Source organism: Carettochelys insculpta, chromosome 1, assembly GCF_033958435.1.
Source record: "Carettochelys insculpta isolate YL-2023 chromosome 1, ASM3395843v1, whole genome shotgun sequence".
Classification (NCBI taxonomy): domain Eukaryota; kingdom Metazoa; phylum Chordata; order Testudines; family Carettochelyidae; genus Carettochelys; species Carettochelys insculpta.
The window spans coordinates 32,199,835-32,218,129 of NC_134137.1; the positions used below are offsets into that span (position 1 = coordinate 32,199,835).

At 43.6% G+C, this 18,295-nt stretch overlaps 1 protein-coding gene across 1 annotated transcript; it reads right to left on the reverse strand.

Annotated features, from left to right (window-relative positions):
• Nucleotides 1-2,172: 2,172 nt before the first annotated feature.
• Nucleotides 2,173-16,976, reverse strand: LOC142006852 (high-affinity choline transporter 1-like). The gene is made up of 8 exons (XM_074983389.1): nucleotides 16,799-16,976; nucleotides 15,401-15,514; nucleotides 8,929-9,084; nucleotides 8,302-8,450; nucleotides 7,339-7,482; nucleotides 6,693-6,846; nucleotides 4,756-4,973; nucleotides 2,173-2,706 (listed from the first exon to the last, which is right to left on the reverse strand). The coding sequence occupies exons 1-8, from the start codon at nucleotides 16,974-16,976 to the stop codon at nucleotides 2,173-2,175; spliced, it is 1,647 nt and encodes a 548-aa protein (XP_074839490.1).
• Between the last annotated feature and the right edge of the window lie 1,319 nt (nucleotides 16,977-18,295).

An 18,295-nucleotide genomic window follows, 5' to 3' on the forward strand; every position in this document is an offset into this window, starting at 1 on the left:
CCACTCCAGGATGTAGGCTGTGCAGGGTTCTGACCTGGCCTGACCCTGCCCTTCCAGGTTCCCATCTTGGAGGGACAACCTCTTTCCTTTTCTGGCACAGGGACCCTCCACTAGTCCAGGGGGCCCTTCCAAGCACAAGTAAGTGCCAGCAGCCAGTCTGCACCAGGGACCCTCACCCCTCCCCAAAACTGTGCTCCCCCTAGAGCCCCACACCTCCCTTCCATTGTCCTTTCTCTCCTTTCCCAGCCCTGTGGGTGGGGGGTGTCAGCCTTTATTATCCACTGCCTCATGGTCCTCCTTGCCGTCTTCAGTTCTCCAGCCGCAGGCTCCAGCCGTGGGGCTCCCACTCCCAGCAATACCAGGATCTAGGGACCCACAAGGCTGGCAAGTTACCAAAAAATGCGAGAGGGTTTTCACTGACTCCCATTTTATGAGCTTTAAAACTCGACCTAACTGCTCTAAAATCTGAGTGTTATTCTGAGTGCTTGGGAATCTGCCTCCTGGGCATTCAGAGTAGCACTAATGATCCAACTGTGAGTTACAGACTGTTCCCCAAAACCTGTTTCCTTCTGGTGTGTTGAACAGAGAGTAAGGTACTGAGTATGTGTAGATGAGTCACAGACAAAGTTCATTTACACAGGTGGTGTTAACTCACCCAACCATCAGTTAACAGAACTAAGGATTAGCCAATCACAACCCTATTTGACAAAAGGAGTTGTGGAATTGGTGACTAATAAGGTGCTACAATTTAAGAGTTATGGGTGGCAATTTGATTTGGAATGAATTGTAATCAGTCTTGGGGGGAGGGGAGGGATTAGGCAGGTGGATGATTTCTGGGCAGGCCCAGTATTAGGAGTCAGAGAGAGAAATTAGAGGTGAGTGGTGTGAGGCCAGGGGAGAGGGGTTTGTTGGGAGAGAGATAAGTGGGAATGGGTGGTAGGGGAAGGGAGAAAGATTGGCGATTCAGGTGAGGAATCCATAGGACCACAGGTCTTCCAGTGCACCCCCAGTCCCCTGCACTGCTCCAGGGAGGTGGATTTCAGAATGTAAGAGGCATAACACTGATCATGATCACTGAGGTTTTTTCATTGTATGAGCTTTATTATAACTGTACAAAAGAAGTACAATGTAACAACATTATAATTATAGAGCTGGGTGGTACCAGTATTTCCCCTGCAGCCAGCAGCTGCCCTTGAAGTTCATTGTAACCAGAATTCACCTGTATAACAACATTAAGGAGGGAGAGCATATCAGTGACTTGCTCCAGGCCCCGCACCCTGCTAGGGACAGCCCTGGTAAAGCATGTCTTAAGTGCGTTCTTAAACAGGGATAAGGTTACTCAGTTGCTTTCAGTTAAGCATGTGATTAGGTGCTTTTCTGAATTGGGGCAATTACCTCATTTTGCAGATAATAAAATTGGGAACCATAGTTTAAATGACTTGCCCAAGACGACATGAGGGATTCATGGGCAAAGGCACATATTTCCCTCAGGCTCCCAGACTTCTGTTTAAACTATGCCCTTGAAAAATTCAGAGTAACTATTGCAAATTCTTGATATCAACAGCCTGGTTGGTCCATCATATAATTTGTGCCTTGTAAAAGAAGTGGGTGATTTCTTTTTTCTGCATCTGAGCTCTCCCCCAACAGATGGCTCTGCCATTTGTCTGAGGACTGTATCAATTCAAAATGTAGCAATTTTGTCTATGTATGTTCACAGTCTTTATGCGATCCCCATGGAAATCCACAGTAAAAACTCCCATTTACTGCGAGGTGAGCAGGATCAGCCCATGTGTCTTATGAAAAAAATACACTTTGTTAAAGAATTAACCAGTCCCCTTTGCTGTGTGATGTGGAGGTGCAATGTGTGACTTTCACACCTGGTAGCAACTTAATTTGTAACCTCTCACCCAGACTGCATTTTTCAAGATCCTGGTAACAGGAACGCACAGAAGCATGGCATTATGTTACCAATCCTAACCACGCAGGATCGCCACATGTTCTTATATCATTGCGTATTCTGACTTCATTACTTTTCAGAGTGCAAGCGGAATTCTTGTTTTCTCTATGAAACTACTACAGGTTTCAAATAATTCATGATTAGAGAGAAAAGGGAGGAAAAGAAATGTCATTGGGTTGGTAACTGCAGAATGCTCAGTGCAGTCCTGTATTTAATCATGATTCTCTGGCAGCACCGCTGCTTGTAAATTCACTTATTTTTTCTATCTGGCATGGGGGGCACGAAGTGGGGCCATTGACTGCACCATTTTCTTTTATTACGCTGCAAACATCCCATCTGTGAGGGAGGAGGTTTCTCTTAAACAAAAATGCCGCCAGGTATGAAACTGCGACGATAGTTCCCAAAGTGAGAAGCATGGTGAAGGTTTTAAATGGGAACAGCTGAACATAGACCCCATCCACCAGGGAGCAGCCTGGGTATTGGATAATAGGGGGGATGTTCAGGGAAGGCTCCCCTGCCAGCAGCCTTAGTAGGAGCCCAAAGAAGAATCCCGCAGCTGAGCCGTATGTGTTGGTGTTGGGAATGAAGAGTACGCAGCAGAGCTGGGGGAAGAGAAGGGCGTAGACCAGCTCCCCGCCCAGGAACCACAGGTCGTACACAGAATGGGAGTAAAAAGCCAGGCCTGCAGCCACTGTCCCAAACATCACCATGGAGGCTCTCATCACCCACAAAACTTCTCTCTCGGTAGCCTGTAAATTCAGAGATCGCTGTTGCAGAAATCAACTATTTTACCCCAACCTGAACTGATCTCAGGTTTACACTGATCAGCTACAGTAACATCCAGATCCAGATGTTACAAATAGCTTGTGATGGGCCAAACCAACAATGTGGATCCTCTAAACGGAAGTGTGTTCAAAATCTGGATCTGGAACCAAAGTCTTCGTGTAAGCACTACTTATCTGGACTACATTTGGATTATGCCTGATTTAGAAAAGCTCTCCATTCAAACCTCTGGGCCATGATCATTTTCTAAGACTTCGTTGGTATTAGAGTAGCTCATAATAATAATAACAACAAAGTATATAGTAAGAACTTACTGTCAAATACAGGTTAAAACTCCCAACTCTGGCAGTCTCTCGTCTGGCAACATCTTTTGTCCGGCAGGACCACAGATCTTGCATGATCGTAGAGTCCCGGGGCTGGGAGAAGCAGGGGCCAGCCAGATCAGCAGCAGAAGCCCAGGGCAAGGGCAGCCACAGATGGTCTGGCAGCAAGGGTGGAGGGAGGGGGCCAGCAGCAGCCAGGGAGCAGGGCCCAGGCTGGTAAGCTGGCAGCCTAGGCTCATGGCAGCTCATCTCCAGGGCCAGGCAGGAAGCCGTGGCATGCAGAAGCCATGGCTGGGGCCACATGAAAAGCCCCTGGCTGGGGAGCGGGCAGGAAGCTGTAGCCTGGGGAGGCTGGGGCCAAGAGCCAGCACCGGGGGAGCCTGCAGGGAGGCGGCGGGGGGGGGGGCATGAAAAAGCAGCTGGGAAGCCTCTGTGATAGTGCAGAGGGGAGCCCAGGAGCAGGGGCTGAGGCTGGGGGCAGGGCAGAATTGATCACCCAGGTCTGGCAAAATCCCTTGTCCAGGACCACTCAGGTCCCGAGGGCACTGTACAAGGGAGGCTGAACCAATACTAGAGCTGAGAAACAGACTATGTCCATAAAGTAAAGAAAAGCCCATGGCAGGCCCATGCCTGCTGGCTCAGCCCTGCTGGGCTCAGGCTGCGGGGGAGGCTGTTTCATCACTGTTTAGATTTCCAGGCTTGGACTGGAGCCTGAGCTCTGGGAGCCCGCAAGGCGCTAGGACCCAGGCTGCAACGCGAGCCTGGAAGTGTACGCAGCAATGAAACAGCTCAGCAGTCTCTGCCCCACAAGCTGGCCAGCATGGGCCCACCACAGGTGCTAGCTTCTGCCCAGACGTACCCATAATCAACAGAATTTGCCATTCGGAGGTTTTGAAAGTTCAGCAAACTTCCTGTGTTTGCAAAACCCAATTTACCGTTGGCAGCATGGGCTAGCCTGGGAATTGGTAGCTCCTGGACTCCATTACCACACCACTGATTTATCTTCCTTTGTGGCGTCAACTGTCCCCCTGGAAGTCTGTAGTAAAAATCCCATTTGCTGCAATGGGAGTGGGATTGATCCCTGTGTGTTTTCTCAGTAACATAGTCTGGTAAAGCACTAATCAGTCCCTCTTGTTGTGAGCTATGGAAGTGCGATGTTACAAATTGTGTTGTAACAAAGGTGAAATTCAAACACAATTGCCTTTACATGCCACAACACCCATTTAAATGTTCTTAACCGCATTTTAAAGAGTGGGAGGACAAGGCTCAGAGAGGCTAAGGCCCAGATTTTTATCGGTATTAGGCATTGCTGTGCTCATTTTCCAAAAGGATTTTCTCAGGAGCCAAAATACCAAGGCCAGTCAATGCAACTTAGGTTCCTAAGAGCCTAAATCACTTTTGAAAGTGAGCTCAGGCTTCTAAATTAGTTGGGCCTTACCACCCTGAGTACAGCAATGACTAACTGCCTGTAAAAATCTGGGCCTAAGTGACTTGGCCAAGGCCACATGTCCAGTCATGACAGACAAGCATCCCAGCCTGGGTATCTGTGCTTCCATATTCATGGGCTGTCATGTTAAAATTCAAGTTGAAATTTTGGGAATCTGAAATCATCCACATGAAAGGGTGAAACACATTCTGCAGAGATATTCAGCACTTTCTCCCTACTATAAATACTGGGGCTGAAACTGTTACCTTTTTCCTCAGAGTTTTTCTGTAGATATTGTGTGCGAACATAGAGCTGGCAGAAAGAAGGGCTGAATCTGCAGAAGACATGACAGCAGCAGCAATTGCTCCCAAGCCGCCAATGGAAATGTAGGTCGGGCAGAGATAATGCAACACAAGTGGCAGTATCATGGCTGACTCTCCTCTTTCCTCAGGTGTTGGCAGTCCATAGCTTGTCTGATTCCAGTCTTTAAAAGAGAGCAAAAAAAGGGTTGAAGAATTAGTATTGAACTCCTGGGTTTGTTGCCTTCACAGCTGTATTTCTACAAAGAGCCTTCATTACACCGCAAAAAAACATGCTCTGTTACTTAGTTAACATCATTTCCTGACTCCAGGTGCTGATCACTGTATGCCCTGAAGCGTGACAACTGAAAGTCCTTGGATGCGTAGCTAGAAAACATGTACGTATGGCGTGATGGTCCAATACTGATGGGTAAACTGGCAGTGAACTGAGTCAACCACTTGGAGAGTTGATCCAGTACACAAATGTGCCTGCAGGCATGTCCCCTCTGCTGCTTCTGGGAACAGGGCACCTACAGGTCTGTCCACTAGCATTACCATATAAAGGTGAGGACACCTCTGAGAGTAAGTGTTCCTGTATCAGTATCTAGCAACCCACATTGTGTTAAGGTGTTACAGTATAGATAGTACATTAATACAATGTGAGTTAGTAGATATTGATACGTTTACACTCCCACTCAGGGGTGTCCTCTTTTGCAAAGGTCAAATATAAGAACACTACTGTCTACCCTCCAGACTTCGATTCCTCCGAGCGGGGATTTTGTTGCACCAATTTCTCTGGCGGGTTTAGCTCATAAATATCAAGTTATCATCTGACTCTTACTAAGCTATTTACCCCCAGAAAGGCTCGATCCTGCTCCAACTAGGGTGGCTGTGACTTTATGGAGGGGAAGGTTTTTTTTATTACTGAACCTTTAAATTCCTCTGAGTGTTTTCTCCCCTGAACATGATCAATGATACCAACACAAGTCAGCAAAGATAGTGAGTGTAAAACAATGAGGGAAAACACATTTATTGGTCATTGTTTTCTTCTTGCACTATAGTGCGTGGGCTGTACTCTGCATAGAATATAAAAGCATAAGACCCTTTCTTTCCCAGCATAACACACAAGGCGGACATAGCTAATGTAAGGGGGATCCCACAACTGAGATTTTAAATATGCATTAGGTATTTGAATACCTGAGTAGAGGCTGAAAGGCTCCAGCATTCTGATTTGAGCTTCTAAATCAGGGTCCTGATTATCAAAAATGCTCAACATCCAGCAGCTCCCTCTGATGTCACTGCCAGCTACTAGATCAGCAACGGGCAACCAAAGATAAGGTATGGCCACATCAGTTGTCTGCAGCAACCCGCAACTTACTGGAGCTCTGCCTCTGACCCTGCAGCCCCATTCTGTTCCCCTCCTCAATATGCCTTATGTACTGGGGCACTGCAGCACTGTGCTTCCCACTCCCAGCACTTTCGGAGCACTGCGAATTGCCTGATTTCCGCCCCAGCCTCGCTCCTCCTCCTGTCTCCCAGAGCTGGAGCGCTGTGGGTCGGCTGTCTGAGGCATTCCAGCTCCAGGAGGGAGTGGAAGGAGCAGGGACAGTGCACCAGTTAGACAACTCACTGCACTCCAAAAGTGCTGGGAGAGAGGGGAGGGTTAGGAAGTGCAGGGTTGTGGTGCCCCAGCATGCGAGAGACGCGTGGGGGAGGATGGAAGATGGGGGCTGCAGGCCAAAGGTGGAGTCCAGTGAAATCAGCTGAAATCAGGCTACCTTATTAGGTGTCTAAATCAGGACAAGAGAGCCTCATCCTGAGACTCCATTTTAATAAGCTTGGCCACTTCTTTCAAATTGTGAGCAAAAAAGCACTTTTCCTAAAGACACATGACGTAGTTTTACCTGTGGATGCTGCTACGGCCCCTATGAGCACAGAAGGGATGGCCATTGCAAAGCTCCCCAGTCCAGAGAAGTAGGAAATGAGCCTTGCTTGTCTTGCTGAGGTGGCTGAGAGAACTCGTTGGAAATAAGTTTGCCATGGGATACTACCAAGAACCTGAAACATTCAAATGTTAGAGCAGTGAGATAATAACCCTGGCCTATTAATAGGGTTCTGTTTATGGTCAGGATAGGAGCACCTCTTAGTATCAAAATTACCTGACACCTCCCCATTATAAGACCTTGCTTTTATGTTTAACAGACTTTTAATTATTTTGGGTGAAATTTCCAGTCCAGGTGTCTGCCTCCGACTGGTTTACTTTGTTTTATTTAATTTTATTTTAAGTTTCAGCCAGAATGGTTCAGCTGTTTCCGGAGTACGTGGCCACTGAAAAATGCCTTTTTTGGCCCACATTAAAGAAATCTGGTGATTCTTTTTGAACAATTCTAGTTCCCTGATGGTTGAGAGTGGAAATTTGATGGGGGGATGCACTTCGTTTCAGGGAGGAGCCTTTTGCCAACTATGGGGATTGGCTTTGAGGTGGATGGTGAAACCATCTGCCCAGACCGATTTCCCTTCCCACCAACCCAGCCAGGAAAAATTTCTTACCAGATATAAGAAGTCATCCAACCACCTTGCAAGGTGCTCTGGTTGTACTTTCCCAATCCAAGGGGCTTGGTAGAATTCCTGAGCAGCAGTGTAATAAATGCTTTTTGTTGCAGTATTGAGCAGAGCAAATGGGACACAGATCCACTGGGATAAAAATGGAAACACTGAATCCTTTCACTAGCTTCCTCTTACTTCTATAGCCTCTTCAAGGTCCCTGGCACTGCCTTTGCTCTAATTTCTTCCTGTCCGGCTCCTGCTGCTCACAGCCATCCCAAGCCTGCTCCTTCACTCTCCCTTTGATCTCCTTCTCCTGCTTATCTTCATTTCATGCTGCCCATTATCCCTCTTAGTATATCTCCCAATCCTTTACCCTAAGCCAGCGTTTCCCAAAGTGTGGTCCACGGCCCAGTACCGGTCCTTGGAAAAAAACTACCAGTCCTTAAAAACATATGAATGATTGCTTTGTATTATTATTATCATTGTAAATAAGTAATAAAAAGTGAACAGTTATTCTTTTTTCATTCTCTTTTTAATATGCATTTATATTTTTGGGCCACAAAAAAGATAGTGAAAAGAAACAGGTCACAACTGTATGAAGTTTGAGAAACACTGCCCTAAGCAATTCCCCCAGGCTCAATTCCTTTGTTTGTTCTAAAGGCTTTAAGGTGCCAGCCTAGTGTAAATCACTATTGCATTAAAGTTAAAGATTTCACTCCAGGGATCACGTGATCTGTGGGAAGAATGTTGCATGGCAATTTTCAGTGATCGACAGGAAAAGTAGAGTCCCCCAAAAAATGTTGGGTAAACTCAGACACCAAGAGGGAGCACGTTCTCAGCAGTGCATCAGGCACAAGAGAGGTGCCAAGAGTCATTTGTGTCCATTCCTGGCCCCAGTCCTGCATCCACTTCCTCATCAGAGAGCTGTATTGAGAATGTGGTAACAAAGGAATACATTGAACTTACCAGGCTGAGTGTAATAAAAATCAGCTGTATCACGTCTGTGTATGCAACTGAGTACAGGCCTCCCAGTAAAGTGTAGAGTATAACAGTGCACGCTGATATGATGATGGCCAAATATCCTCTGATGTCCAAGATGACCTTCATTGTAGCCCCTGCAGACAAAGTCAGTTTTGTACTGTCATGACAGTTTTTATATATAAAGGGTTTTTTATTATACAAACAAATGTTTAAATGATGGCATTGGCAGTGTAGTCTAGTGGTTAGTGCACTGGCTAAGCATTGCAGAGCTTTATTTTTTATGCTGCCAATAACTTATTTAGTGACCTTATCCAAGTGACTTCAATGTCTCTGCATTTCAGTTGCTCCATTTTAAGTATGATAATAAATAAATATACAGCATTACCTGGTACTATGGAAATGTGAAATTTAGTTTCCAACAATTTTGCTTTAAACATGTGCAAGAAACATTAGGAAAAGGAATAAAGAACACAATTTCATGAATTAGAGACGACCAGACAACCCACAAAAGGTAGTGTAAAGCAGAGTTATCCATGGCTTTCTTTTCTTTGCCTTCTATATTTTGTGACATTGTCTTTCTATCAAATGCAACAACAGAGCAAATGTATTTACCTAATGAAGCAAGAATAGCTGCAAACCAGAATATATCTCCTATCAATGATGGAATAAAGAGAAGGCTTCCAATCATGTTCCCGTATGTTTCTTGGAGAGGATCCATCATTGTCAAATAATTTTTGGATCTCATTGGATTTACAAAGAAGAGGCCACCTATTGAAAAATGATAATATTGTCATTGGATTTTACACAGAAGTGAGTTAAAACTACCCTCTTGTTCTAAATGACATCTATATTAAAGCCAACCTTAGTCAATATTCACATTTCACACTGCAATAATCTGATAATGTTTCCCATTGAAATATGTCAATGAATCACCTCCACAATTCATTAATTATCCACATTTATCAAGTGCTTTAAAGTGTATTTCTCATCAGTAACCATCTGTTTTAGGCATTGCAAGGCCTACAGAGCTTTTGCTGTAATTGTAAAGGGTTTTACATTATTTGAAAAAAAATGTGGTTTAGTCAAAATAATTAGAGCCCTGCATTGATACAGAATTGGTATCCTCGTCTGCAAAAATGATCTGTGGATGCAAATACCTGCAGATGTAAGGCAGATATCTGCAAACTTGTAGGGTTCTACATACAAAATTTGTATCAGCATCTGCATCTCTATGCACGAAAATGAGGCGTGGTTACCCCGGATATAAAATGGATATCTACAGATTTACAGGGCTCTAGAAATAAGACAATAGATTTGTCCTAGATTTTGTGGGTGCTAGACACCATGCAATCACCTGAGACAAATGCTACTCTCACATATGTGTAAATGTTACATACTTGAAACCTGCAGCTAGCTCCCTTATGCCTCCTCCAAAATTAAATTATCTTGTTTTTAACATCAGCATCTCATGAATGGAGCCTACTCTTTCCTCATCTCAACAAACTTCACTCAAACAAGCAGTGCCATTAAGATTGCCCTAGACATTGTAGACATTGTAACCAACATTTTGCGGAATGTGATTTACATTTGGAAAGTGTAGTTGTGTCTGCCTAGAGATGCCAGTGACAGACAAAGGGAGCTTATTGTAATTCCAGTCATCTCCCTGAAGCAATTAATACAAGAGTCATCAATGGTGCTTGTCAGAGCAATGGGTTTGCTGAAAAGTGTGGCCAGGCTAAATGAAACTGTTTCTCCTAGTTTGTCTCCCAGGAGAGAAGAATTTCACCCACATTACTGAGATGATGAAGCTGGTCAGTAACTTATTTAAGGGCAAGATCTCTTCTTGGTTCTCAGTCTTTTACTGGACAACAGGGACTGCAGAAGGTAGGGGGGCCAACAGGCCTCCCCGCGTGACACACAGACTGGGCCTAAGGAATCGCAAGAAGAGATGAACATAGACACAGAGAAAAGAGCATTCAGGACCCTGTGTCCTTCTAAAAACCTGTGACTCTTGCATGCTTTATCAGCAATGGTCACTGTGATTTTAGAAACCCCAGAGCAAAGCCGAAAGCATCCACAGAAGGAGATGCTGGGGGAGTGTTCAGCAGTAGCTGAGGAAGCTTGGGAGTTCAGAGCCTTGGTTTCAGGGGCTTGGGCAATTGGTTGTAGCACCCCACACCGTAGTGACCAGACAGGAGGTCTGGAGTGGGCCTCAGGGCATGTCTACCAAGCAGTGTAAGGCTAGGCTTGAGCCTGGGCTCAAGTCTAACTCCCCTTGTGTCCACATGCCGGTTGTGCTAACCTTGCCTGGACACCCCTGCATGTGCAGCTCTAGAGAAGGCTGGGGTGCCCAGTGCACAGTGTGGAGACCGTGGAGGGTGGAGGCAGCAGAGCTCCCGGCTCAGCACAGCCAGGGAATGAAGATGACCCCCAACATGCTGGCTACTCCCTTTTCCTGCAGGGCTGCTGCTTGGTCTTCACTGTGGTTTCTGGCCCTGGGGCTGCATGTGCAGGGCGCCAAGGCTACGTGTGCTGTCAAGGTAGTGAATGGGAGCCAGTCACCAAACTTCCCCACAGCCTTTCAGGGATTCCTTATCCATGCCGCCCTAGGTGGAATGGTCTTCCTTTGAAACTTTCCTCTGGTGTCAAAGTTCTAAACAAAGGAAGTAATAGAAAACCCATCTGAACAAAAGCACCTGCACTTAACATCCCATTTTAAGAATTAAGAATTGCAGTTTCACTGTAATTGTTTGACAGCTCAGGAGCCCGGTGTGCTAATATTCTCAGAACAGGCGCACATGGGTCCTTTCCTGGCAAAATGACTCAGTCTAGAGATGAAGAGTGCAGTTCTCAGCTTAGGTATTAGTTCCCCGTAAAGCCTTCTCAAACTGCAATCATTCTGCTGAGGCAGCCACCTAGGTGTGCCAAGGGCAGTGTGGGGAAATGGGGCAGGTGCCTCCAGGCCTGGCGTTTCACAGGGGCCCAGAGCTCCAGACACCGCCACTGCTACTTTGGCAGTGGTTGTGGCCGGAGCGCCAGGTTTCTTTGTAGTTCCACAGCAGCACTGCTTCTCCCACTGCACATGGCTGTGAGGAAGGCTGGGGGGGGAGAGCCGTGGTCCAGGTGGCGCTGAGGGCTGACTACCATAGGCCCCACTCCTCTACCCTTAGCCCTGCCCCTTCCAGGGTTGGATCTGGTCTCCCTCCCACCTTGCCCCAGGGCCCTTGGTGGCTGTTGGCCCCACTGCTGCCACCAAAGGAGATGATTATGCAGCTCATGTATTCTTGTGCTCCTCATGGGCACCTGAGTCCCATCAATAGCACCTTTGCAGTTTGGCAACAGTGCAGGCATTAGAGTTTTCTCACAGTCCAATACATTCCTAGTGCTAGAGCAGGGGTGCACAAAGCCAGGGACAGGTCCCTTTGGGGGGCATGAAATTTCGTAAGCAGGGTGGAGTACAATCAGCTTCTGGGTCATCCATTTTATTGAAAATGTTGACATATGTCACTGTTTTTATGTATGTGTATTCATATTTACATACCAATTAATACATTTTACATTCTACTTGCTTATTTTCTTGCACACGCTGAGTTGTTTTTTCATATGTATATAACTAAAATTGCTTTTGGCTTGGATTGCATTAGACAAGTTGGAGGGGTCTGCTAATTACAGGGATGAAAAGTGGAGCCTGAAATAAAAAGTTTGCTCACTCCTGGGCTAGAGTGTTGACACTGTGTGTGTGTGGTGGTGAGGAGGGCAGGGGGCAATATGTGTGTGCCAGTCACTCTGGTATATGGTTACTTTGATTTGGAGCCATGTGCTGCAGTGTATACCAGAGTGATAGGTCTGAGCATGGAAAATCTTTTGCTTAGGGCAGTGTTCCCCAAAATAATTTGGCCATGGAACACTTTTTGGCTTGGAATATATTGACAGAACACATACATGCTTCTTGGGGAGGGGTGAGGGTGTGTGTGGAGGGGTTCATAATGGAAAATTGTCACATGTAATGCTCAAAGTTGATTTAAAAGTTAGGGGTTTTATATGTCTTTTATTTTACAAAGAACAAAAAATAACAAGAGAAAATCATCTGAATGAACAACTAATGTCCTTCTGATAGGAGGATGGTTAGCAACCCTGTAATTAAGTATAAAAATTAAAAACTGAATACAAACCCAAAACAAAATGCCAACATGACAGCCAAACGCAGCATGGCTAGTGTTCTTTTGTACAAAACCAGAAAGGACAGTATTGTTCAGAAAGGACTGCCCTTCCCTAAACAACATTTTTATAAAAAAGAAATGCAAAACAAATTAGGTATGAAAAAATATTTTTAAATTTTGTGTTTTTATAAATTTGATATTTTTACAGGAAACTACTGGAAAATAAAAATACAGACCATTCAACAGCTTTTTAATGGGAAGAGAGTTTTTGCATCTTTTGATCACAAATCTGCTTAATATTAGAAATGATGCTGGAGAGTTGGATCGTCATAGCAGGTACAGCATCATATCATTTTTGTGAACATGATTGGTGACAAAACAATCCAAATCACTCTGATTGTTTTGGCGCAAGTCGCATAACTATGCTGTTATGAATGCATTATATATATTAAGATGCCTAGCATATAATTACTATTACTATTGCTGGCGTATTTTTGATACACACGTCATTTCATATTTTCGAAGGAAAAATATCACTAGCATCAATTTTTTTTTCACACTGCATGGAACACCAGTGTTCCATGGAACACGGTGTGGGAAACGCCGGCCTAGGGTGAAAGTGCAATGTAAACGTTCAAGCCCAGGGTTCTCTGGACAATGACATGCACCAGCTGTAACTCAGCTGACTTGAGTCTCCCTAACCTCAGGTTTACATTACTGTGTAGATATACTCTGAGAGGCTCAGAGTTAGAAACAATGAGTGGATGCTAACCAAATCCAGCAGGCGTGGGAGCACATAGGATCCAAAGTTGGTACAATTCCAGCTGACTGGTGACTGTCCATTGGAGGACTCAGCTATGCCTCTGGTACTTGAACGCACGTGGAGATAAAAGGAGAATGTATTTTGGTGGGGAAAATCCTGGTGACAAATGTTTAGCTCCACAAACATTTCAAAGAAATAATTATATTTTGTTAAAACAAAAAGCAGTCAAGTAGCACTTTAAAGACTAGCAAAATAGTTTATTAGGTGAGCTTTTGTGGGACAGACCCACTTCTTCAGACCATAGCCAGACCAGAACAGACTCAATATTTAAGGCACAGAGAACCAAAAACAGTAAGCAAGGAGGACAAATCAGAAAAAGATAATCAAGGTGAGCAAATCAGAGAGTGGAGGTGGGGGGAAGGTCAAGAATTAGACTGAACCAAGTATGCAGACGAGCCCCTATAGTGACTTAGAAAGTTCCCATCACGATTTAAACCATGTGTTTTTAAATGGTTTAAATTGTGATGGGAACTTTCTGAGTCACTATAGGGGCTCGTCTGCATACTTGGCTCAGTCTAATTCTTGACCTTCCCCCCACCCCTCCACTCTCTGATTTGCTCACCTTGATTATCTTTTTCTGATTTGTCCTCCTTGCTTACTGTTTTTGGTTCTCTGTGTCTTAAATATTGAATCTGTTCTGGTCTGGCTATGGCCTGAAGAAGTGGGTCTGTCCCACGAAAGCTCACCTAATAAACTATTTTGCTAGTTTTTAAAGTGCTACTTGACAGCTTTTTGTTTTGATTTAAACCATGTGTTAATGTGCTGAATTTGAATAGAAAAGCCATCTCGGCTGTTTCCCTTTCCAGAGCAGTGCAATAATTCTTCTTCACACTTACCTTTAGGTCATTGACAGAATGCCCCATTCCATTAAAATGTTGACTAACTGGTTTGTGGATCTGGAGTGTTTTGATGTCTGTTTTGTGCCCATTGACCCTTTGTCTAAGGGAGTTAGAAGTCTGTCCAATATACAAAGCATCTGGGCATTGTTGGCACATGATGGCATATATGATGTTAGTACATTTAGCCGTTTGGAATGGAGATCCATCAACTACACGAAAAAACTCACCCAGATCCAGACAGACATCATCTTTCTCTCCAAATGCAAGAAAATGGACATTGTACCCAAGGGACTGACAGCGAAAAACCCATTACAATCAACATCTGATTTGTTCTCCTTGCTTACTGTTTTTGGTTCTCTGTGCCTTAACTATTGAGTCTGTTCTGGTCTGGCTATGGTCTGAAGAAGTGGGTCTGTCCCATGAAAGCTCACCTAATAAACTATTTTGCTAGTCTTTAAAGTGCTACTTGAATGCTTTTTGTTTTGATAGTGTGTAGACTAGCACGGCTTCCTCTTTGTTATATTTTGTTGAGAGCCTGATCCTGTGGCTAAAGGATGTTGGAGAAAAGCAGTATTCACAGGATATCACGTGCAAGTAAAACACACTAGTAAGACTCTGTTTCAGTAGATTGTCACATGCAGGTGGATTTCTGGACTTGTACGGAGCCCTGTTGACTTCTGCCCTTTCCAGGGTCAAGGCCTAAATTATTGATCCCTTGAATTTTCATTGTGAGTCTGCTATATGCAGAACACAGTCCAACAAAGGCCAATTATACCACCGCTGGGAGTACACTGTCTGACATTTCATTCAGAATAGTTTGCACAACTCTGAGTCTTTAACAGGTACTGGGGTCTGTGATAGTAGAGTGTATATTTAGGTGCTGAGAGGTGACAAGATGCTTGACAGCCAGGTGAAAAGCTAAGTAAAGCCATTTAACTGGGGAACCTTGGTCAGCAAACTGATCAGATAAACAACAGAGTTAGCAAACTCATCTTAGTTTCAAGCAGAAGGGTGTTTATAATAAATAACTTTGTAACAATGTATTTAAGGTGTGTGCTCACATTTAAGGATTTGCTATGCCTGTCTCCATGGACTGATCACTCACTAAAGCAGCAAATAAATTACATACTTCTCCAGAGTGTGCCTGTGAATCAGCGTGTTTTGGGTAGATCGGAAAAGATCCAGTCAAGACTGGGAGATGCTGAATATTTTAGATCAATAACTTTGGCTTTAAAAATAGTGTATAACATTCATTTTTTTACCAATAGTAAGGGACAAAGTAAATCCTATTGGTGCCTGGACCCACATTAGTCCTCTTGTGGGAAGATAGACAGTTTCAGCTGCACCATTGATATATGCTCCTCCAACCCACGTTGCTGAAAAAAAAAGCGAGGGGAAAAGTGATGAGACGTATGCTGCTCTACTACTCTCATAAAGCAATCTAAAAAATACAACTGTGAGCCTCTTAATCGCACAGGTGTGTGTTCACTCACACTGACAATGACTCCAATTGCATTATTTCTGGAATAAGATACTACATAATGTAAATAATATTACCAGAATCTGACCCAAAAGGCTAGTCTACACTACACAGGTTTTGTCAATGCTCCTGGTACCACTATGGTTATATCAGCAGAAGTCCCTAGAGGGGATGTAGCCCTGACTGACCACAGTTTTTCAGCTGATATAGGAACATCAGCTTCCATCACTGCCAACAGAAGCATTATCAACACAGCTAAATCTACTCTAAGGGTTTTGCCACCATAGCTGCATTGGCTGTGGGATGTGGGCTTTTCACCAACACTGTCCGATATAGCTATATCAACAAAACTTTGCAGTGTAGACCTGGTCTGAGTAAAATTCTGGAGAGGATATACTCAAAAGTGAAAGCCATATTTGCCTGGAAAAACTCATTAATGTTTAGAATATTCATTAGCAATTTAACTAGGTTTATTTTTATGTCCATATTTGTTAATGGTAGATGCTTTCTGGAGCAGATAGCAAGAGCAAATGGCATTATATTTATTGTTCCTCAATGATTTATAGAACATAGCTCCAGTAAATCATGGTCCTTTGCAATAGTAAATGTGTGCTTAAGCAAATAAATCCCTTAAAACAGTAGACAGGCATATACTGAATTCAAAAATCTGAGTTTTCAGCCAAGACTTAAATCAAGCAAACCTGCTGGCCAGACAACTGTCACTTAGTACTGCATTCCCTTAATGACAGATGCAAGGGACAAACCTCTTATAATGGGAAAATACAGAAGAAACAGAAGGTGTCAGAAGCACAATGTAGAAATGCCTGAAAGAATTATATATACACCCTTTTTTTAGGTAGATTATAGTAGCCTTGCCATGGTGAATGGCACTGTATCTCACATAACAAGTTAGGCATTCTACATGAATGAATATAGCAGAATCTTGCCCTAAATTAGAATCACATTGCATCCTCTTGAATACTATTATATTCCTCAGGCAGTGGGCCTACTCAAAGCATTAGGGACTTCTTGGTATGAGTAGGGCTGCACAATTTGGCTCTAAATAAAACTAATTAATTCCGTATCCTAGGTTTGTAAGAGCAAATGTATATTGTGAATGAAAAACAACTCAACTTGAATATTTTAATAAGACAAAAGAATTTCCTTTAAGAACACTTACCAGTTGCAGTGAATAATCCAATGAAAAAATTCATGTTTCTGCCCCCTACTATGACCATTTCACTTGGTTTCCCTTTCTGCTGGTCCTTTTTGCTTTTCCAAGAAGCCCAGATTCCAATGGCTAAAGTTATTGCATAAAACACAATCAACGCTATCAAGCCAGGTATATTCAGAGCCATTTTCTGCTGTTTATTTGGATCACAGAGGAGACTATGGATTCAGCAGTGCTCACACAGTCTCAAAAAGAGTTATGAGACAAAATTGTGCTCAAGGTACTGGACTCTATGTCTTTCTCTTTCAGTCTCCACCCTTCTCGAGGAAATATCCAATCCTGCCTTTTGGGTGGAAGTAGGCTAGGGTAGATAATAAGGGATTGCAACTAAGGCAAATGTTGATGTGTGGTATAATGTCAGTCTGACATCAATGAGGGGAATTGTTATGTATGGTCTGGTATGCATTGGCATGTGAATAATCACTATCCGTTTTGCTGGGTTCTAGATATGAGGCCAGCACCTATGCTGAGGAGAGTCTATCTGAACAAAGTTGATTAATTTTTAAAAAATCATTATAGTAAAAAGAAGAAAGAAAAAAAAAAGTTCAATGGAATGAGTAGCATCTCCTTATTCAAATACAGGTTGCACTGTACCATAAAATCACGGGTAAGACAGCTGTTTCTCTGGAAGGTATATTTAACAAACTCCTGTAAGAATGTTTCCCAGGTAATTAGAAAGAGAAATTTTTCTTTGATCTATTTAAGGAAAATACGCTGACCCTCAAACAGGTAATAAACCTCCAATAGGAAATGGTAGGGTGTGAGTAATTCATATAGTTTAGATGTCAAAATATTTTGATTGACCTGTGGCTGAAATCCTGCTCTGAGCAATAAACTTTCAGTCTTTCTTCTTCTGTCTATTGAGATGTGATCCTTGATGCCAAGTAACACATTCATTCCTTGTGGTTGTGGGTGCACAAGTCTTTGATCTGTCTCTTCAGAATACCAGATTTCATTCTAAAAGTAGATCCTTGCTGGGAAACAAAAGATTGTTTCCTGGCTCATGCTTCAGTTGTGTTCTTGGCTGGAATTTATCAGTCCAAAACATCTTAACAGTTTCTTCTAAACACAGCCACACATGCAGAGATCAACGGGAAGCAATTTTGTGGCTCTCACATGGCACAACTCAAAGGTGACCTTTGGTTTCTCACTGCACCCTAAGAACTAACGTAAGGGCCTTGAAGAGAAAGACCTGAGGAGAAACTTGTGGGGTTTTTAAAAATAGTTATTATTGCATTCTGTAAATAGTCCATCAGCAATCCCTCTGTGTAGAGTGTTCTCAAAATGTTTTGGAAGCCGTTGTGAAGGTTTCCTGATAGCACTGGTAGCAGAATGAAAACCAGTTCAAGGCCTCTTCAAGCTGTTGAGTTTGTGGCCCATAAACTCTAATCTAACAGCAAACATTTTGTCTGGGTGAGAGAAGTGTTCAAAGTACGATTATACAGG

Coding starts and splice junctions, on each gene's coding strand:
- LOC142006852 (XM_074983389.1), bottom strand. CDS start 16,976: ATGGCTCTGAATATACCTGGCTTGATAGCGTTGATTGTGTTTTATGCA. Junction 15,515..16,798: donor TGGATTATTCACTGCAACTG/GTAAGTGTTCTT, acceptor TTTTTTTTTCAG/CAACGTGGGTTGGAGGAGCA. Junction 7,483..8,301: donor TTTTTATTACACTCAGCCTG/GTAAGTTCAATG, acceptor TTTTTATCCCAG/TGGATCTGTGTCCCATTTGC.